This window comes from Symsagittifera roscoffensis, unplaced genomic scaffold (assembly GCF_963678635.1).
Source record: "Symsagittifera roscoffensis unplaced genomic scaffold, txSymRosc1.1 SCAFFOLD_93, whole genome shotgun sequence".
Taxonomy (NCBI): domain Eukaryota; kingdom Metazoa; phylum Xenacoelomorpha; order Acoela; family Convolutidae; genus Symsagittifera; species Symsagittifera roscoffensis.
The window spans coordinates 108336-131342 of NW_026971600.1; the positions used below are offsets into that span (position 1 = coordinate 108336).

The following is a 23007-nucleotide window of genomic DNA, read 5'->3' on the forward strand; positions in this document are numbered from 1 at the left end:
AAGACTAGATTGGAATACATTTACAGCACCTCCACCACTATTTGGACAACATCAAGAAAGTAACCGCCTTCATAACTGGGCACTTAATAGATTACAATATCGCCAAGATATTCACAACGATATCCGTGATCACAATATTCAAATACTCCAACAAAACAGTTTACAATTAAAGTTTGAAATCACAGTTAAGTTAAATAATATTACCCAACATCCCTACCCATTAAATCCACCTAACATAACAGCTCAATCACTACCACCACCGTTTATAACTACTGAAGTAATATACAAATACGACAGATATACCAAAAACACAATTGGCTACATTACATTTTATAATCCATACTCAGGATTATCATACACATGTATATTCTAAAATTATTAATTTTTCTCCAACTCCTTTTTCTAGTAATCTTAAATCAAAACATAAACCCTTCCCCTCGTACAGGACCACAAGATTTATTAGTAACACATTACGATTGTGAAGAAAATGAACAAAAAAACACTACATAAATATGCAATAAATCAAGTATCACAATGTGAAACAGAACCACAAGCTATAGAAACCACAGATGTAATAGCAACACTCTATTCAAAAGCCCGAGCAACAACAGTTACAGGTTATAAATTCACAGCAACATTTTCCGAAAAGAAAGTACATTGTTCACAAGTCTCGAACGGAAACAAAAACCGACTTGACCATGAATCATTCTATCAAAGTAATATAGAACGTCTTTTACATCTCAATCCCGACGATTGTAAAAATGAATTACTTAGACTAAACATCACACAAAATAAAAACTCCCAAAGAAAGTTAGTTAATTTTCAAGTTTTTCCAGACTCTGTACATCAATCACAACTTGAAAGACACCAAGGACATATAAAACTAGACGAAAAATACCCGTATAACGGCGCACACGGACGATTAACCTATGACCTACACGATAAACATTGGATACCACACATTGGTATAAATGACCCATCAAACTGCAAAGCAGACACAAAAAATAAAGGATACCAAGAAATAATGTTTTTCGATTGGAAAATACAACTCGAAAAAATACAACTAACACGAGATTTATCAGATAATACAATGATCTATCAAGGAATCCGATTACCTTGTAAAAATGATCAAGGTTATTGCGACCCTACAACGAGAACACAAGCAACCATTGTTTGGTTCCCCGAAGATACATGTACAACATTTCAAGTAGCAAAAATACACGCTCGTATGATAAAATTTCACGAAAAATATTTTATACAATCAATTCCATATGAACAAGTCCATCCATCACGAAAACTAAGTTCTAATTTTAGAAACATAGACAATATAGAAAACAAATTGACACATTTCCAAATATATCAAGAATCAGAACTTGCATGTAAATACAGGAATCCACTTCACAGAACACAATATTCTGAAATATTAGTTGAATACGAAAAAGGATTCGACATGACCACTGGAAAAGTAAAAATCGACCCATATGCCACAGGTCATCCTCTAAACGAAGGAACATCCTATATACCAGTTAATTTTGAAAAAAGCAACGGACAACCTGGTGGACATCTAAAACCCCATGACACCAGAAGCACACGCTTACAAGAATTATCACTAATGAATACTACATATTTCGGTAATATCCACTATGATATTCATTTAGATATGAAACTAGATTATACAATTAGCCGAATTTTTCAAGAAATGTCACTCTCCGAATTAGAAACACTACACCAACTATGCGAATTAGAACGAACACAAATATTACAATCACTTGCACTAGCAGTATTAAAAATACCCTATGCAGGATACTTATTATCTGGAAATAGATCAAATTTTTTAGACTATGAAGGAAACATCTTATGGTTTTATACTTGTACTAAAAAAGTATCACCACTATACGTTTTTGAAGATAAACGATGTTATAAAAGAATCCCTATCTTTTATAAGAATAAAGTACATTTCGTGGATACACTTTCACGAAGAACCTATTTCTGGGATACCGCAGTCCCATGTGGATCAGAAAATAGCCACAATGTAGTACAACTAAACCCTGATGAAAATAAATATTATCTTCTCACTCCATATCCCACATTAATGCAATCACTCAAAAAATTTTCACCAGAAAGCATTCGCGCTATTGCTCGAAACCCAAATATAGACTTACAATCAATAGGAATCTATTCAAAATCAGATATTCAACATCACATTAGAACACAACAATTCCAAGAATTATTAACACAAATGGACACTATACAAAGACAATCAATAGACCAAAATTTACGCAAACTTGCAGAAACCGCAGGATTTGCCGATATCTACACGCAAGACTATAGCGGATATTTTAAAGACATTAAAGATTATATATATCTAAACGGTGAAAAATACCGTCCCCAAGATATATCACCAATTAACATTTTTAGCTTTGTTACACTCAAAAATGAGATCCTCGATTTTCTAGGATGGCCCTACTACATCTTAGAAAAATTGACTATTTTATACGCAATGTTTAACTTTATTGGATTTCTTTTCTCACTTTTAAAAGGAATCTACAACACATGTGCTATACACACACAAGTAAACAGACAAGCAAGCGTAGCACGCATACTCTTTGCAGGATTTTTTGGAATCTTTTCTACATCTATAAACAAAATTCTTTTAGACGCACAAATAAAGGAATATAACACAAAAATAGCAACACGACAAAATACATACGACGAAGAACATAACAATGTAGACATAACGCCAACGGCACCACAATTACCACCCCTACCAAATAACCATCCACTATCCCTAGTCCCACGAAATTTTCGAAATTTAGCCATCACACATAATCCAAATTTTCGACTCACCACATCACAAAGTCCCATCCAACATATAATGACACACCAGTCACAAGATGATAATACTTATGAACAAATTATTGAACAACCCCATACCACCGCTTTTCAGTCTCAAAATAATCATTTTTTTAGCCCACGATGAGCCGCCAACTTGGATCACTACACCGATCAAATTCCCACCCAACCAATCTTACCTCTCCAATCCCAATAATACCACTTTTTGCTTTTCCGCCACCCGATTTTCCATCTAGTAATGTAACATCAGGCATGAATTCCGACACTAATTCACACATCTCAGTTTTATATTCCATCTCACAACTCAATAACCCGAATATTGAAACCCCCGATGAATTTGCCGACTCAGAACCATCCCCATCCAATAATTTTCATAACTCTTCTAATTTTTCTCAACCCCCTTTTCAACCCATATTATCCAATAACCCTGACCCCATCACTCCCACACCCTCTTATGCTTCCCAAGTTACCCCAACCTACTCCTCATACCATTCTGACCAATCATCTCATTCTCCAGACACCCCCCGAATCTCCCCAGAGCTAGATAATTTTATTACCCTTCAACAACAACCCTACCACCTTAATACCCCAACCATAAACCAAATCTCCTCCACAATAAATTCATCCAACCCACCTACCCCTACACCCTCTTCAAATTATACTGAATCATTAGCACCATCATCCACATCAACTGAATCTTCACTCAACACTAATAGAGCTTACCGCACTTTTAAAAGAAAGTTCCCCAACCATCCTTTCCCAGCAAAACCAGGAACAGCCCGTGAATACATCAACCACCCCAAGCATACTAACACAAAAGAATTTTTAGCCATCACCTTACCCTCATTCCCACAATACACCTTAAACACCCCCCACGACACTAACGAAACACGCAACTTTGTAGATGAATACGTTTTAATGCCCACTCTCTCTTGGACCTCATATTATCATTTTACTAACCCTCTTTGCTTACCTTTATCTAACACTCACATCGATATAGAGCGAAATACGGACATGCTATATCGACTCACTACACCACTAACCGCTAGACAATTTACTTACGTTGGATATAAAAAATCACTAAAAACACACACTGCACCTAGAGCTAACGAATATACACTCGAATACTATGATCACAACATCATCAGAGCTAACCAAGATCAATTCTTAGACGACGATCGCTTCGCTAATCCACAAATTACTGAGAAATTTTTCATCAAGACACCATATATATTTACACTAAACATCTTCGACCGAAAGTTTGATCACATTATTTCAGAAGCACTAACAGACACACAAGCATACGAAAGTTTTAAAGAACGCTTCCAAATATTTTCACTAACCTTTCATTTCCTTGCACCACACGAAAGAGATTTACACTGCTCACACGATATTATGTTGCGCACTAAACAAACCCACACATATAGTTATTATCGCTTCATCCAAAATCACTTTGACCTACACACACCCTCCAGACAACCACACCATCGTTTTCAATTCATTAATTCCAAATACACTTCACCATTTTTCCTAAATTTCACATATTGTTTTAAAGACACTAACCTCCATGGTATTCTTCGTAATTATGACCCCATAACCCAAATGTACATCTTCTGTCCCATCACCAAGACCTTCAACGCCGAAGAATCCCGACCCTTCCTTATCCCGCACGAGTTTGTACAACCTATAGAAATCCCAATTTTAGAATTCATCCACAACACTAAATTCAATCACAAATTATATAATCTAATCCAAAACACACCTTATGAGTTTGCAGTTGGCACTGAAGAACTAACCACTATTAAGGCACTTCAATTGCTTTGGCCACTGCTTCAGACTAAAAATATCATCCGCATCTTAGCTAAACTACTAACAACTTCAGAACTAATTCATGACATCTTCCCCCACGGTTTTTTCCCCGACGACTAACAGGTAAGTATGAATTAAATGAATATAACTAACTAATTGAAATATTAAAAACTCACCATACTTTATTCATGTTTTCTTTAGATTTTTAGCCTTCATCCGACGATCACCTACAAAAACCACAAAAGACAAATAAAAATCGCAAATTTCATCAAACAGATTTCAAAAATTCTATTAATCTCTTACACTTATAAATTTATAAATTTAATACCAATGCAGTAAATTCATTTCTAAAATTTTCCCCACAAGCAGTAAATCTAATTATAATGAAAATTTGTATCTTAAAATTCCCCCATAACTAGCAGTAAATTTCCAAATTCTATGCAGTAAATTAATAAAATGCAATTGCAGTACTAACCTTTTGATATTTTCATTCATTCGCACAGAAATTCTATCCACACTCGCACAGCTCGCCCACGAAGAATTGTTTAAAATAATGAATTTCAGTTTCAAGTTTTCACACTCAACAACTCTAACATATAATAACATGTTTCAAACTTTCCTTTAACCCGGTTGGAAAGGAATCATATACTAAACAAAACTAACCAACGCAGCTTACTAAATACCACAAATCATAGAATAACAGCATGACTAAGAAAAGGAAACCAACGGTACCCAAACCGGATTAACCCAGTTTAAAACTGGATAATTTATTCTTTTGAAGACTATTATAAAGTCTAAGAAAGAAATAATAAAACACAAAAAAGTCGAAAGACAAACCCATACCACAAACAATTTGATTTTTGAAAAAAGGACACAACCAACAAAACATAAGAAAAACCACAACAAACCCAACATAAAACGTTGTCACATAACAGGACCCCTCACAAAAACCGCATGAAATCATACTCCCACTCCTGGCCTAACCCACCAGGAAGGACGTCCTGAGCATGCTCTATAGCCGGCCTAACCCACCGTGCTACATCCACGCTTCGTGACCACACCTCTAATTTTAATAAGAGCTACTCAAGTGTGAGTAACTCTTCAAAATAACCGAACTAAAACAAAAAGCTTTTGTGAAAACAACTAACTAAAATCATAATTAAAAAATATTAAACTAATAAATGTTTTATAAAATGTAAATTACATTATGCAATACATAGATCAGAATACAACACCAAGGACGAACATCTAAAGACAAAACGACCCCACTACGCTCGAGAGAGAATGGCCAACCACAATCGATATGCCACTCACAATCACAACTCAAAGGATTTAGAGTACGACTTGACTTCGCAGAAAAGGACTTCATTGAACTAGACCAATGACCACCTCGATGTTCAAGTATACGTACAGATCCGAGTAACCAGGCATCCCCTCCACGCACAATCTCCACGCCATTCCCAAACTAGATCAGACACAAAAGAAGTTCTCCACGCAGAACAGAAAAACCTGACATAGCCAACCATTCTGAAATCAGATTTGAGTTTGTTGCAAAGACTTAGTCGTTGTCACTAGAAGACACAACGTCTTATGTCTCTAACTCCAGCTTCCTGGAACTTCTTTAACAAAAAGGAAACAGAAGAAATAAGATGTTCGCCAAACACCAACTTCCATCATCCATCCTTCGAATTGCAGAAGAACTATTCTAAAAAACTCTGTAAAACCCGGATGGGTGGAACCTGATCTAAACTACATTTTATGATTGGATAAATTAGATATTTTACCAATGTAAAGTATTTAATATTAACCAATCATGATCCATCTAACTAACAACCCACTTATTTGTAAGTGCTGAAGTTACTTGTAATTTCAGCACCAGAGAGATTTGAATTTAACTTAGAAATTAGTTGGACTCTCCCGAGCACTTCAGCAGCCGCAATAAAACCAGTATACCCTAGATCTATTGAGCCTAGCAGAGACTAGTTAAACAACCTGAGACTAGATAGTATAAGAGTAAGATTAGGATCGGTATTAGACTAAGAAGTTGCACGAATCTATCCGGCCGAAAATAAGATAGCGTGACGAGCAGACGGTGTACCCTATCCGAAATTACTCTATGAGTTAACCAACTCGGTCCTAACTCAATAGGTCCTGATGATTTTTTAAAGGACGAGTCTTAAAATGTGTTCATGCTCTATTTTTCGCGGTTGGAGTTTTTTCGGTTAAAAGTAAGGCAAAGCCCTCTTATTAACACTAAAATGTAACAGTCACAAGAAACGTGCTTGACTTCTAGCTCCAAAAATGGACGTAATTTTCTGAATTCTCAGTGGGTATTAACGGGATGCATTTTATAGGCATCTTTTGGTGATGTTTCTTGTTTGCAACCCAGAATAAATAGGTTTTTTTTTTACTGGAAGTTGAATTGAAAATCTCATACAGAATATATAAATAGAGAATGTATCAATCATATTTTTGCTTAAACAAGTGGATAAAAAGTGTTTTATTTATTTTTTAAGTTTCTTTGATAATAAAAAAGGTAGACATGAAGCAGTTAGCTGATCTCGTTGCCTATCTTTTCAAAATGGGAGTATTGACAAGTGAGCATGAACTCCATTATTGTGTTTTCCGCTAATAATGGATGGATTTGTGTCAATTATTTCTTCGATAACAATTGCTGAGAATACAAACAATCTTAATTGTGTTTTGACTTTGAGTGATACAGCCTTGAGTTTGAAGAACTTTTCAGTTGCCAATAGTAATGCGACACCGTTTTTATATTCGACTGTATCCCTTTAAAAACTGCAGAAACGTTTATAAAAGAAAGCACTTGTGTTGTAGGTCAATAGATTAGTGCCTGGCAATGATGTGGAGTGCTGGGAGGTGTGGGAAGCAGGCATTCTGGGAGACAACACTCACGTCGCCATCATTGACGACGGAGTGGAGTGGGAGAACCCAGACATCCAAGACAACTTTGTGAGCCACTTCATTTATGATTTTTTAGCAAAAATTTTTATGTTTTTATACTGGAAGAATTAAATATGATACTCCTGGCAAAGAACTGATAAGACGAGAGCGCCATCATAAATTGAGATTTAGGTGACATACATCTCCTTGTCATTAAATGTTCAGACCAAAACTTATTTTAATTTCTCTCTTGTCATGCGTAAAAATCCGCTTCACATACAAGTTAGGTTGATGCACATTTTCTAGACTGATTTAAATAGCCTAGAATGTCATTAGTTTGGAGTTGTTAAATTAAGCATCTCAATAAGGTTTTCCTCAGATACCAATTTAATATCGGGGATATGGATTTTATGTCAATCAATTGTGTCCCAATTTTATTTTTTTTGCTCACTTTGGATCTCAGTTATTTATTTTGAATGTGCTGCCTTTTCTCGGATATCCGTATTGAGCTTATAAAAAGTAAGTTTCCCGCTATCGCAAAAAGGTCAAACACTTGGTACTAGGGAACATTGACTAAGTTATATGAAAATTCTGTCATGATTTTTGAGCCTAGATTTTGTTTTAACAGCCAGTAGAATAAATGGATTGTTTTGTATAGTGTTGGAAATGCAGCTATGATCTCAATGGAGAAGATGGGGATCCAACACCTAGACTGGACATTGAGAATGGCAATCATCACGGGACACGGTCAGTTCCCGACATGGCTTATGAATTTGGCTACTCTGCGGGATAAATCGGCTCTATGATTGCATCGCACGAAATTCCTGCTAGCTTTGCTTTTCCATACAGAATTTTGTGTGATCGGAAAAAACGTGTCACCTAGAAGTATCCATTTAGAAAGTTTTCCCGAGTTCCACATTTTGGTCGATCATTTTTTGCTATCTTATCGGTAGGTATCCAAGTTGTCAGATCGCACTAAGCAATGACTGCTCAGTTTATAATGATGGCTGATGTAAGGTCGAACTACTGAACATCAGAATATGGGGGATGGCACTGTCTTCATATGCAGATTTCTTAAACCTAGTCGTATGATTTAATTTTTTTGTTGTTTACAGGTGTGCAGGGTTGATTGGAGCTGTTGCAAACAATGTGTGTGGCGTCGGCGTTGCTCCCCGCTCCAAAATTGGAGGCAAGTCATCTGCATGCTTTATGAATCTTGTGAGGCGCTGGCAAACACAATTTTTGAATGCAAAGCGTAAAAAAATAAACATCTGTGCGAGTTATTCTTTGAGTGTAAAAAGTTTTTGTCTATCTTAGGTATCCGCGTGCTTGATGGAGTAATCACTGATGCATTAGAATCCCGTGCTTACCATGTTGGGTTTCATAGCAACGATATCTACAGCTGTTCCTGGGGTCCAAAAGACAATGGAACAGTTATTGACGGCCCTCATAAACTCACCAAGGTAAGAATAGATTAACATAATTGTAATGGCCCTGATGGGATGAACATTAAGGGTGACAATTAACTCACTTGAAACCTGATCTGAAATGCGATGAAATGCGGTTTCTCTAAATGTCTTCATGTTAAGTAGGGGAAAGGGTTATTCGTAAAGAGCTGAACAGCTCGTATGGTAGTGCTTCTCTTCGTGGATGAATAGTTTTAGGTTATCAAGGGTTTAGGTTCCAGAGTGCGGTTCTGACTTGAATACTCTGTTTCAATGATCTTAGATAACTCTGTTGCACCTTTGACTTCTGTTACTCTTCTGTCTCTTGATTAGATCTCTTGACCTGTTCGGTGTCAGTTGGTAATGGGTGATTGATTGAATGAACCAATGCATACTCGTGAACACGTCGAGGGCTAATTCTTCTTTCTACTCTCCTATTCTCTTCTCGTCCGGCTACTGGGTGCGAGGTGATTTTTTAGTTGATTAAACCAACTTACTCTATTTCTTCCACTCCAAAGTGAGGAAATCTGGCTTAAGTTGTTAATCTGCCGCATGTTTCAACGTACTCATTTCCTTTCTAGGAGGCCATGATTTATGCGGCCAATGTGGGACGCAATGGAAGAGGTGCTTTGATTGTGGTAGCAAGTGGCAACGGTGCTTCCTACGAAGACTCCTGTGCATTCGACGGATACGCCTCCTCTGTGTACACTCTAACCATTGGTTTGTCCATGGAAGATTTTTTTTTCAGTTGTACGCTGAAGCTCTTCTAAATGAAGATTACAGTCAAATCAAAGGTATTAAGATGTGAATGAATTTTAAGGTAAAATGTGATTTATTTCTCCAATTTCAAATGCAAAAATAGGGCGATTGAAAAAGGGATACAAAGATGAAGCTGTTTAGATGAAAAAGAAAAGTCATTTGAATATTGCCCAGGTGCCATTGACAGTCATGATCAAGTTCCTGGTTACTGCGAGAGTTGCTCTGGTCTGCTGGGTCTGGCATACAGTGGAGGAGACTCGTATACCGTTCCTTTCAGTCCTGGAGTGGTACGTGTGTCATCGCTACAATATATACAAGCATAGCCAGTTACTATCCAAGTAGCACAGAATGTTCCCACTATAGTCAATATGTGCCTTTTTTCTAACCTAACTCGCAAATGAAAGTGTTAATTCAAAGTGTTCACTTATATAGAAATTTAACTGTAGGATTGGAAATTGCATAGCATCTGTTCTCTGCTTTATTTCTGGCTAGTGTTTGTCATTAATTAAGTGTCCGTGGCTGAGTAGGTAGTACGTGAGACTCATAATTTCTAGGTTGCAGTATGTCGCAGGTTCGAATCCGAGACAAAGCCGAATTTTTACTAATTCGAGGCTAATTTCTAATTTTTCCTCTTCAACTTTATATAGTTGCTTTTTGTCCGGTTCTTGCTAGTGTTTGCGGAGCACAGCTTCACCTCTGTGTGAAAAATACAACTAAAGTTTTTTTAAATTAGTGTAGTTTTTTCTGCGCTGTGTGATAAGACCTCAACGAAAGAAATAATTTAAAAAAATTCGAAATTTTGAAGAAATTTTTTGAATTATTGAAGTTTTTGATCCCGAAAATGGCGCTAAATACATCAAAAACTAGTTTTAATCAAGTGAACTAAGTTCCTACGGCTTAACAAATTAAGCATTATTAAGCTCACCTTATTAGCTCGAAACAAATATCAAAAATTTCACAACGGTTTTTCTCGACACTGAGGAAATCTTTTCAAATCACGACTGAAAGTGATTTTATGTGACATATCACTCGACCCATTGCGCTGGTTGTTTGTGGTAGCTGATTGCATGCCCGAATACAAAGTTCTCCCCCATTTTTCAAATGGTCGGAACAACAAGAGTAATCAGTTTTCAATTTGACAACTTGTTCAACAAGAACACGTGAATCATTTGTTCAACTCTAGGATTTTGATTACTGATGTATTTTCCGGATATCTGAGTTTTAATTACACTATATTTTTGAGGTTGTTGTTTTTAGGTTGGTTAAAAGTCCGATTTTTTTTGGTAAGTTATCTTTCGGTTTGAATTAAACAATGACAATTGTTTTAGTAGGCCTGTTTTTCTCAAAATGAACTTATCCATATCGAGATGAACATATAAATCATATTTTCAACATTTTTTCAAACATGTAAAGGTCAATTTTGTAAGAATCAATCAACGTTGTGAAGACTCGTATATAGGTCGTGATGATTTTTTTGAGGAAAAGTCCACATTTTCGCGGTTTGACTTTTTGATTTTTAGGTTCAGTTCATTTACTTAAAAGGAAGGAAGGCGAACTCCACTATCGAAAAGTGAATTTATAAAGAGCACATAAAACGTGATCAACTGCCAATTTTGAACATGATTTTAATTATCAGATTTCCCAGCAAAATATAAATTTTGTCTATTTATCCAGTTTTCTCAAATTAGGTTAATTTTATCAAAAAATAAGTTTTAATTGAAATTCAGTTTTAATGCCATATTTTTTCTGGGAGTGTTTTCAATAGAAGCAAGCCAGTATATATTCTGTTTCCTTGAGTTCATTGACATTTTTCCGGCTGTTTGTTGGCCATGTTGATTGAGCGGCAATGAAGACACATATTAGGACGTGTTTAAAGAATTATAAAACTTGCCATGCTTGAGTTTATTTATCAAGCTTGTCATGCTTTTTTCAGGCAGATTATTCTCTCAATAAAAAAATTACAAATGGTTCAAAGAAAAACGAGATTGGTTGTAAGATTCAAAAGTGGATGTCCCAGTGGAATAAAAAATTATCTTTTGATCATGTTGTCGCAAAATCGATAAGTTGTATCGCAAAATTGTCTGCCATAAAATATACTCCAAAATATTTTCCATCAGCAGTTTTTTTGTTTCTGGATTTTATGGAAACTTTTTCAATGTCGGATGGCTGATTCTTTTTCCTGAATCCTACAACTTCTCTATTTGCCTGTTAGTTATGTTTTCTTTACTGCTGTTTGTTTTAGACTACTACTGACTGGTTGTTGGGTCTAGGAACTGGGTGTACCGATTCGTTTTCTGGAACATCAGCGTCTGCACCCCTAGCTGCTGGCATATACAGTGAGTACTATGCGGAAAAAAACATTGGAATAGATTGCAGTATTGCCATTATTGCTTACGTTTTTTCATGACCACAGAGCCGTCCCGATTAGAAAAAGCTCTCAATTTAGAGAAACGCTTTTATTCGTGAATAATTCTAACAAAAAGCACTCTCAAACAAATTAGATACCTTTTATGTTTCAAAAGCTTCTTTCGAAAAACGAACTGATCCAGATTAATTATAAATCACTTCAAATCTCAACAGCGATTATAGATTTTTCCGGGTTAACAATTTGTTTAACATAATCATTAGTATCTAGGTTCATTAAGAATTTAAGTTTTCATGCATCTGAGACACTTAACCTGGAGGTGAAAAATACGCCTGGGAAGCAGAGGTTGTGGGTTCGAATCTGACCTAGGTTTTTTTTCACACTGGAAAAATATTCCTTTCCAAAAACAATTGTCGGCCTATGATTTGTATGCTTATGTTTTGTCGTCTTAGTTGCCACATCGTAGAATTGCTCTGTTTGTACGCGATTTTACATAACAAAGTGCTTTGAATTACTCATGCAATGTTTAATTTTACCAACCATGACTTCGTTTACTTCGCTTTTTTTTGCTTTAAAACTTTTTTCAGCTTAATTGACTTCTGCTTATTTCTATCGGCTTGGTGACCTAATTTAGGGTCGTTTCAGGGGAAGCATAACTTTTTGGATTGCTTCATTTCGGATTGCACAAAATGCTAAAATGCTTAAAATAGATCTATAATTTTCATGCCAATAATTTTATTTTCGGTTCTACGGGAAATTGTTTAAATTTTGTCGGCTCAGTTGCCGCTCGATAAATAATTTTGAAATTTCATTAAACACCGTCGATTGTGTTTCTGGAAATTTTTCCGCAAATAAATCATGATTTCAGACAACATTTTGATTTTTTTGTTGTGTATTTGAGTTTTTTTAAATTTGTTTCGGACTTAGTGGCTTTTTTCCTGTCTGTTAGCTTGAACTGTTATTTTCATCTTGAATCGCAAATGGTGCGAAGATCCGCTTTGCCTCTGTGTCTATGACAAGTACTATGAGGCACCCTTAATGAAAGTCGCCCTCAATAAAAAGGCCTCTTTCAACCAGATAACATTAATTACATAATAAAGTTTTTGTTAAGATACCCTCCAGTAAGCTTCCTTTCCGAGGTTGTTCCTAGAAAGTATTTCAAATTGTGCTTTTTTGGCAACGAACGAATTGCTAATGATTGCTCATCTGTTCAATTCAGTTAAATTGTTTTTCACCTTGATTCGAAAGTGACGTCTTCGTGCTTATATTCTTAGAATTTGGCTGTTCATTGATCTTGAAACATATTTGAGTTAATCAAATAAAACTCATCTAGGTCTCGTTCTCGAAGCGCGTCCTTGTTTGATTGTGCGCGACGTGTTCTGGATAACAGCATTAACTAGTCGACATGTGGCAATGATGACAGCCGAAGTGAGCGAACCGTGGTCATTGAATGGAGCCGGGCTGTACCACACGAACAAACACGGTTTCGGAATCCTATCTGCAACTAGACTGGTCAAAGCGGCTTTGGTATGGCCCGGAGTTCCCTGGATGACGATATTTTCTACACCGGTTTTGAATGGAGATGGTGATTTGAAATTCACAGTTCACGATGAGCTAGAAGTCACCTACAACCGTAAGTCCTTCTGTTAGAGCAAATCTTTCATGGCCACACGCTCGAAAATTAAGTTTCCCAATCCAAATTTATAATTACACTAGCAACTTTAGTGAGCGTTAGTGTTATACTACTACTTTTTTTCTAACCTAAGTCGCAAATCTTGGTGCCAATTTTGGGGCACCTTTACAGCTTCTTCATAGCGTGTGCTTTGACATTCGAAAAGCAATAAATCAACACAGCATTTTTAATTTATCAAATGAACCGAAAAACAACAAAAATCATGAAAACTCTATCTCCGAATTTTTCTAACTCAATATATCTCGCAATATTTTTAAATGCATAATTTATACATCATGTGGCTTTATGCTTTGCAATTTGCTTCACGCAAATTTGGTGTGGATGCCTTCAGCTTGTTATATTCACAATTAATACTCGAAAAATTGAGTCTATTTGTATTTGGTGCCACTTTTGCTGAAATGCATTGGCAATTTATTATCATATGTAGCTGCTTTATTCGTGACTAGTGTTTGTCGGTGGTTAGTGCGTGAGAAAAGCTCATGATTTAGCGGTTAGTGCCTGGTTAGCAAATATTCTTGATTGCAGTAGGTCGCATATCAAATCCTAGACCTAGTCGAATTTTTGCTAATTCGAGGCTTATTTGTATTTTGTTTTTTTTAGAATTTTCTAGAGCTGTTTTTTGTTGTGTTCTCGATAGTGTTTGCGAAGTGAAGCTTCGCTTCTTTGTAATTTCAAAATGAACCGAAAAAAGCTGTTTGTTTCAAGCAACATAACAATCATAAAACTTCGATTTCAGATATTTTCTAACTCGATATTTTCTAACTCAACGTAACAATCAAAAAACTTCGCTTTCAGATATTTTCTAACTCAATATATCTCGCAATTTTTTAAATGCATATTTTACACATAATTTGGTGTTATGCTTTACAATTTGTTACATGCGACATTATTCTGGATGCCTTCAGTTTGTTATATTCCAAACTATTACTTGTTTATTGTGTCTATTTGTATATGTTGCCACTTTCGCTGCATGGCATTGGCAATTTGTTAGCATATATAGCTGCTTTGTTTGTCTAGTGTTTATCGGTTGTTAACCGTTCGTGGCTGCGAGGCCATGACGTGAGAATCCGATTTATGAGGTCCCAGCTTCGAAGGCCATACGTAGCAAAGGTTTACTAATTCGAGGCTTATTTCTACCTTTTCTTTTTCACCTTATAAAGCTGCTTTTTGTCGTGTTCTCGCTAGTGTTTGCGAAGCGCAGCCATAAATACGGGAACTGTTATCGGGTACTAGACATTTTTCAACTAAATAAGTTTGTTCACAAAAAGGTCAAAATTAGAAATGGTAGTCTTAGTTTCAGCTCATATTGATTTCACATTTCTTTGCGTCTCCAGAACAATTGACCTGGAGGTAACAAAAACGCTTGGGACGGCAAAGTTTTTGGGCTCAAATGTGACCAGATTTACTTTTTACTAACGCGAAATATCACGTTTCTGCACATGTTTCGTCGAGTTTTTTTGCTGTTTTTTACTGTTCGCAAATTAAATTACTTGATTTTAGGGTTTTGATTTTTTTCTGTTGTCAGTAATTTTTCTAACCTTGACATTGTTTGTATATATAAATATACTTTTTTTCAGGAACTTCTTGCCGGATTGCACAAAATGTTAAAAACCTTAATAGAAATTATAGTTGTTCATCACAGCCCTTTTTCTTTTCTTACCGCTTGATAGATTTCGGCGTATAATAAATCGGCTAATGGTCTAATATTGCGACTTTCGACGAGGGGAAACGTATGTGCGTGTGGTTTGAGGTTGAAGACCTAAATGTTTTTAATACAACTTTTTTTGGATTTTTTTGTTATTACTTTTTTAAATTAGGTTAGTAGGTTTCGGCCTATATAATATCGGCTTAGTGACCTCATACTGCTTCATTTGACGAGCAAGTTAAGTTTTGTGTGTGTTGAGGGCGAGGGGGATTTTTTTAATATTTCTAAAATCTTAAGTATTGTTAAAGTATTTTTGGCTTGGTTACTTTTGGTAAACCTTCTTCCGATGCTTATTTCGGTAACTTCCCAAATGGCATAATTCCCAAATGGCATAAAAAAGAAACTTTTCCCAAATGGCATACATTTCAAGTTTTCATTGTAGTTTAAACGTTTTCTCTCAGTATCTAATTCTAATATTTTGCCAAAAACGAAAACATGTGAACAGTATTTGGAATTAATTGCTTCCAAACAAATTTTATGCGTTTGAGCACAAGACGCTTATCAATAACCGCAATCTTATGCTTTTCGCTTTTGATAAAAAAATTCTACAATTTTTCCAGATGAAAGGTCAACAAAATTTGAATTGACTAATTTCCTCACATTTTTCACAAAAAAGTTGCTCTCGACTTTTTCAATGCAACTGTTGCATGAAATTTATGCCATTTGGGAAATTTTTCATTTTTATGTCATTTGGGAATTATGCCATTTGAAACGTAATCCTTATTTCACATTCTATTGTCCTGACATGTTTTTGTTTCAAACTAGACTTGTTCTTTTGAATAGATCTAGTTTTTCGACATTTTTGCTTTTTTTTCGATTTAGCGGCTTTCTTGTTTTGTATTGCAAATGGTGCGAAGCTCAGCTTCGCCTGTGTTTAAAAATTGGAATGAAAAAAGCGTGAAATTCAGCCAGTTTTGGGCATTTCTAAGAGCGTCGGTTCGTTGAAAGTTTTCTGGCAAGATAATAGCGCTCCTTTCGTTAATTTTGTGAAAATTCGAGTTGCTATTCGAATCAGTCAGCCTATAAAAGTAGTACAGTTCGGGCATCAAATAAGCAAACTTCCGTTGAAGTGCAGCTTCGTTACTTGACAAGTTGTTCTTGGTATTTATTCAAACATTGTTTCAGTATTATTCCTCTTGAGCTAAGCGCATCAAGGTCGAGTTTATCATTGAATGAGGTGCTGGGTTATTGAAGGTAATAGGCCCTCATTGTGTTTAGTAAATGAAGAAACGTCGAGTGAGTTCTACTTATACACTATAGAACAGGTCGTCCTGACTATCAAGGCCTGGGCTCCAGCGAGAGGCGCTATCTCAGGGGTGCTGACTTCCCCAGCAGGCTCCAAATCACGTCTAATACCCACTCGCAAGAACGATTTGTAAGCAGATGTCTGTTTTGAAAGGCTGGTTTTAAGAAAAAGACTCAATTTTAGTCCCTGGCTCAAGATTTTCTGGTGCATTTTCTAATTATTTCCAAACTTTGCTTTGATATACAAAGCAGTTTGTTATTGAAGTGAAATCGCACAGAAAACTTGAATAAGAGTACTTTTTCGTATTAAAGAGGCCATTAAGCTTCAGACCCATTTATAGGATTTCAAGTTTGCTTTGAGTTCTAATGCCCGAAAGAAGTATTTCAGTTTTTGTTTTGTTTTGTTTTCAGAGATGAGCAACTTTTGCAGTTCAACTTCAACTCTCTGCATTTCTTTGGCGAATCACCCGTGGGTGCGTGGAAGCTTACCCTAACTCTTGAACCGTTCGCTAAACACGGTCGTATCTCACAAGGATCCATATCAGATTTTCTTGCCACTGTAAAGGAGACGCTGGGATTTGGATCTGATGGTGCTTGTCTGGATAAGTATGGAGAACAGTCTAAAACATGTGCAGTCCTGCATTACTGGAGATTGACTTTTCATGGGTCACCACTGCCTCACGAGGAAGTTGCTAAGAGAATCAAGTTAGTTGTGATTTTTTGCAAAATGAAATGTTTTTAGGTTTGTTTTTTAAACTAATCAGAAAAGCGCGAACTTTGTTCTTTTAAGTGTACAATTTTTCGCCCTAACTGACCAACTGAATATTGTACTCGCGGATTAATTGACGAACTTGTGCACTGCTCCAATGCAAGCCTAGGGTGCTCTTTTTCACTCGTTCCTCCGCAGAAAAATGTCATACATCAAATTAGTGGAGTTTCACTCATTCGTTAAAGCAATACGAGTGGCATGTTCAGATTGGTGGAGGAAGCGCAGAGTTTGGACATTGATGACCTGAAGACGCTATCAATGAACTTGACCTGCAGTCAGCCACTGATTGACTTCGGCCACAACGAACATCTCATTCCTTATTACGTTCTTAAGGTCACATTGAACTTATTTCTATAACCGTTTTCGCAATTTTTTCGGATTTTTTTTTCCGTGCCACTCAAGTAATTTTGAGATGGTTTTTTGTGAAGCGTATTGTTCAAATGTTAAACATAACATAATTATTAACGGTTTTTACTCAATAGTTCTTGCAATCGAAGTTTTAAATATTAACGGTTCCAAGTTTGCTCTGTTTCAGACACTCTGCCTGCTTGAACTGTTCATTGGACTTATGGGTGTCTGGATAATACTAGAAGATCTGGTCATTCCAATGTGCTGCTGTGTCGAAGAAGACGAGAACGAAAACCTACCCCTCCTCCCCCACCAAGCAGAACCGGCAGTGTCGGAAGGAGAAAAGTTGCGGGGTGCATGCGAAGACAGGGCAGTGCATTGTTTGTCGTCAGTGAAGTCTTGTTGTAATAGATTATGCGCAGGAAAACTTAACAACAGATTATCTCAAGTTGTGAATGACGAAGAACTCCTTCCACTTTCACCGTCATAACCTTTTTATGTAATTGACTGTGCACATCAAACGTAGCCTTGTCATCTTCGCAGAACCTTTCTTAACGAGGTCTCATAGCAGTATCTTAAAATAAAGGCCATTTTATTAACATAGGAGCTTTTGAGCTCTTTGCGGAGAACTGCTGTTGTGACCGCAATGAAAAATTTTTGCTTTTTTGGTTAATTTACTGTGTTTACACGAACCTAGCGTAGTGTGATAGTACGATGCATCTTTTTTTTTCAACCAAAATTGCAATTAAAAGTTCCACTTTTTAGTGGAACTTATGAGTTAGTAGGTTAGCATTAGGTTACATTTGATTAGCAATAAACTAACACAGATGATGCTTTTTTGATTCTTCAATTGAAACCGAACAAAGCAGTTTTTAATAAAGCTGTTTAAAAATCATTTAAGAAATTTTCCAATTCGAATTACCTCGCGAGTTTTTTGAAATGCTAACGCAATTTAGCTTAATACACTAATTGATTGCATGCAAAGTTAGCGTGGTTGTCTTCAGCTTACTACTTTCAATATATTACTTGAAAATTTGTCAGTTGTTGTGCTTTTTAATGCTCCTGGAGGCTTTGTCTCTGTGTGAGAAATGTTGCTTCACACTCAGGCAACTGATTTGAACCGCGTGGTTCCAGCTGGGATAAGAATATTTATATAACAAGCTAATCTGCTGGGCTCTGAAATTTGAGACTATATCTCAAAATTTAATTCCAGCATTAATTAATAAACATGAAAGTAGTGAATACTCTTATATAGGTCTTGGTGAATTTTTTCCTTGTTTTTGTTTTCAGGAAAAATTAATTAAGCTTGTTCACGCTAAAGTTTGATTTTTTTCGCTGTTGGACTTTTGATTTCTTTTTAAATCCATTTCTTTTTTTTGCTGGAAGGAAGGCAAACTCGACTATTGAATAGCAAAAGCTCAAAGGTCAAATAAAGGTCTAGTTTCGAATTGGTATTTCAATTATCAGATTTCCCAGCGGAGTAAAAAGCTAACTGGAACCAGTTTAAAACAAGTATTTATAACCAATTATATTCTTGATAAAACTATCACGATAAAATATTCCTTTCTAACCAATCATGATCCATAACTAACGCTGACAATTATTTGTAGTGCTGAAACTTTTTGTAGTTTCAGCAACAGAAGAATTTGAACAAATCTTAGAAGACAGTTGTTCTCCTTTGGAACAAGTTCCATAAACCTAACTCGCGAATACCATTATACACTAGATCTATTGCGACTAGGAGATATAAGAGTATTAAGATTGGTATTAGACTAAGAAGTTGCACGAATATCCTGCCGAAAATAAGATAGCGTGACGAACAGACGGTGTGCCTTATTTGAAATTACTCTATGAGTATGATACCTCTAGCAATAACTCATAACCTATTGATCCGTTTTTTCTCAAATTGGTTAATTTTATTGAAAAAAGATAAATCATCAATTATTCTTGAAACTCAAAGAGCTTGAAAGTTTTTTTTTGAAGTTTTCAAGTTAAAGTTTTTTTTCAAAAAAAAAACAAGTCATAATTTTTTCTCTAGTTCCTGGCGTTCATGACTCTTTTCCAACTGTCTTTCGGCCCTTTCTTTTTTTAAGTTCGTTATGCAAACTTCTGTTTTCCAGCCCGCAAATAAAAGTGCTCTTTTGGTTTTTTTTTCAAGGCACAGCATCGACAATTTAATACCATCTGTAGCTGCTTTACTGCTGGCTAGTGTTAGTACATTTTCAAGTGATCGTGTCAAGTGTTCTAAGGAAGAGGACTATGTTGCTGCACAGGAAATGCTTGTATTTCTCTTCTCATATGGTGCAATAAGGATTATAAATTATCATCATGTAAATATGTGTAGCTTCCATTTTTGGTTATGTGTATAGAGTTATTCAGTTGTTTGTTTTGCTAATTACTCAATTTGAATTTTTGAATAATTGTCTTAATGCTTTATAAATATTGTAATTCACATAATGCGAATTTAACCTTTATTTAGACAGACGAAATGGCAAAAGTTTAAAGTTGAGAGATGGGTTTCGAAACTGTTTACACTAAGTTGTTTGATATTCAGCCATTGTTTGTTGTTTTGTAACTTGGTCCACCTGATGAATTGTTTTTGTCTAAGGAAAGGCATTCAATGTGAATAAAGTAAAATGAAATGAAATCAAAACTCATGAGAATCAAATATTGACCAGTCTCTATTACAAAACACCTTCGCTAACGCATCTCCATCTAAAGTATTTTCGTTCCAATAGCTCTGTAAACAAGCAGATGTAGCATCTAGCAATCAGTCTCTTATGATTTGTTGGTACTCTATAAGTATAATGAGTGTTATGAAGATATTCCTTGTTTTCCCTTTTTTGACTATTGTTGGCGCCACTTCGATCGAGTTGCTGTCAGTCGAGGCGGAAGCATTCGATGTCCTGGAAAACTTCGACGCCATGCAATTGATTTCTACATTTCTACATCTCGATCAAAGCAACATGAACATTTCGGGCAAGTGCAAAGGTGACAATCTGTTGATAGCAGAACACTACAGTAAAAGGAATGTAGATGCTCTGAAAGTGTTCGATGCGTGGGGCAAACCAAATCCAGGAATCCTTCAGGGCAGTAGTATTGTATCGTGTCCCGGATCCTAAGGGGGGGGGGGGGGGTCCTTCCTAAGGGGGGGGTCCTCACGTAAAGCAAAATCCTAGGAAAGGGGTCCTTAATTTTTTGGAGGACCCTCATCCTAGGATTTTGTAAACGAAAGAGATTTTCCACCCAAAAAGCAGAAGACCCCCTACTTAGGATCTTGCTAAGTTTAGCTTAACAACAAGGGACACGATACAAAAATCTTTCTAATTCCAAATTTTGGGGTCCTAATTATTGGTCCTGATTAATTATATGAATCATATTAATTGTTATGCTTGTTTAGGGTAAATGAACTTTCGACCTAGTTGAAATTTGTTAGTGAACGGGGAATTGACTTTTATGGTATATAATAAAAATTCGCCGGCCATTTTGGCAGCGTAGCTTAACTGTTGGCAGCAGTAAACTAATTCCTTAACTTGACCTAAATTTTATGGTGAAAAGGCAGTAAATTGAAATTACTCTCAAAAGGCGGCGGCCGTTTCTGGGCAAAATATACCAAATGATAAAATTGTCAAATTTTGAAATAAGAAAAATGAAATTAGAGGGAACTTGGTGTACTGAAGATATTGATAATGAACATTTACAATTAAGAGTGTTTTCAACCGCAGAAAAAAACTCATTTTTCAAATTATGTAATGAACGCTACGTCGTCTTCCTCGAAAGGGCAAAGGAAATTTCAAAGAAAGAATACGAGTTGATTTTCAAAGAACAATTTTATTTGAGTGAGCTTCAACAAATCTCTTGGTGCATTTCTACAAAACAAAAGTATGGCACTGTGAGCGATTTGAATATTGCTGATTATGAAAACGTTTTCGACTATTCGTTTGACTTTAACTCATTATGGGTTGATAAAGACTTGGAGAGAAAAATCCGTCTATGTTTCAACAAGCTATCAAAATACAAAAAACTTCCGGTGGTTTATTTAATTATTTACCACCGTTATCTTAATGAGTCTAAATGGTATTTGCAAGGTCACTTTTATTTCCACTGGCTTGAAATTCAGCAGGTTGGAGAGGTGTTGGAAAAAATAAATAATGAAATTGCAAAAAAGCAGAGTAACTCCTATTGATTTGAAAATAATTCACGAAATTTATACGTCTTTGAAACAAACTTATCCTGATAATTCTAACCGACGCAACTATTTTCTAGCTGCATGTTCTCTGTTTTTTGTTAGTTCTGATAACCTTAACTACGACATTTTAATTAAGTTGAGACCTTATGGTGGCTTGATTGGTATTGATAACTCTTCCTTGGACAAATATTTGAAAAATTCCAAAATTTTACGATTGCACGCTATTTTGCACGATGCGGCCGGATTTATACACGAATTTTATCAACAGGGTCCCACGTACTGTTACATGTTGCCCTGGAACTGTAACAACAGCTTATTGGGACATTTGAGTGGAATAGCGTTCTGCCTTTTCATTAAGTTGAAAAAACCAGAAGTTTATCATTTACTAGAATGCTAGGCGAGAGATCAGTTGTGCTTGATGTGGAAGGCTTTCGTTACAAGAAAAACGCCTTTGTGGTTAAAGAATTAGCAATAACAACTTCAGACTACAGCGATCGACTCATTTTCCTACCTCCAGTGAATTTCAATATACTACCAAAGCTTGAACAAAAAGCTTACAACTGGTTAACTAATTATTTACACGGTCTCCATTGGGAAAACGGTGATTATCTTTATATAAACTTGAATCAAATACTTCAGAGTTTTGTGCTGAGAAATCCTGGTGCCGTTTTTTACGCTAAAGGAAAAGAAAAGACAGAATTTTTGGCCAAGTACTTGGACCGAAAGATTGAAAACCTAGATGATTTGGGCTGTCCTCGGGTTGAAAACTTATGTTTTAAAAATTATCCAAGTTGCAATAAACATATTCCACATTACAACTCCAGGAATCATTGTGCCTTGAAGAAAACCAAGGTTTTTTATGATTGGTTGAAAAATGAACAACAGCGAGAGATCAGCGAAAGTGGAGACATACCTATCACCAA

The 23007-nt window shown here is 36.0% G+C and overlaps 1 protein-coding gene across 1 annotated transcript in view; it reads left to right on the top strand.

The window, feature by feature from the left end:
* The window catches only part of LOC134856541 (proprotein convertase subtilisin/kexin type 7-like), a 32496-nt gene extending 13780 nt beyond the window's left edge, over positions 1-18716 (top strand). Inside the window, exons 2-13 of the mRNA XM_063872809.1 lie at positions 7501-7635; positions 8225-8313; positions 8682-8755; positions 8884-9029; positions 9593-9731; positions 9945-10057; positions 12013-12106; positions 13469-13768; positions 16752-16908; positions 17190-17483; positions 17754-17880; positions 18083-18716. Of these exons, the coding sequence (XP_063728879.1) occupies positions 7501-7635; positions 8225-8313; positions 8682-8755; positions 8884-9029; positions 9593-9731; positions 9945-10057; positions 12013-12106; positions 13469-13768; positions 16752-16908; positions 17190-17483; positions 17754-17880; positions 18083-18385 (1971 nt within the window). The 3' untranslated portion in view covers positions 18386-18716. The remainder of the gene's footprint in view (positions 1-7500; positions 7636-8224; positions 8314-8681; positions 8756-8883; positions 9030-9592; positions 9732-9944; positions 10058-12012; positions 12107-13468; positions 13769-16751; positions 16909-17189; positions 17484-17753; positions 17881-18082) is intronic.
* Positions 18717-23007: the final 4291 nt, after the last annotated feature.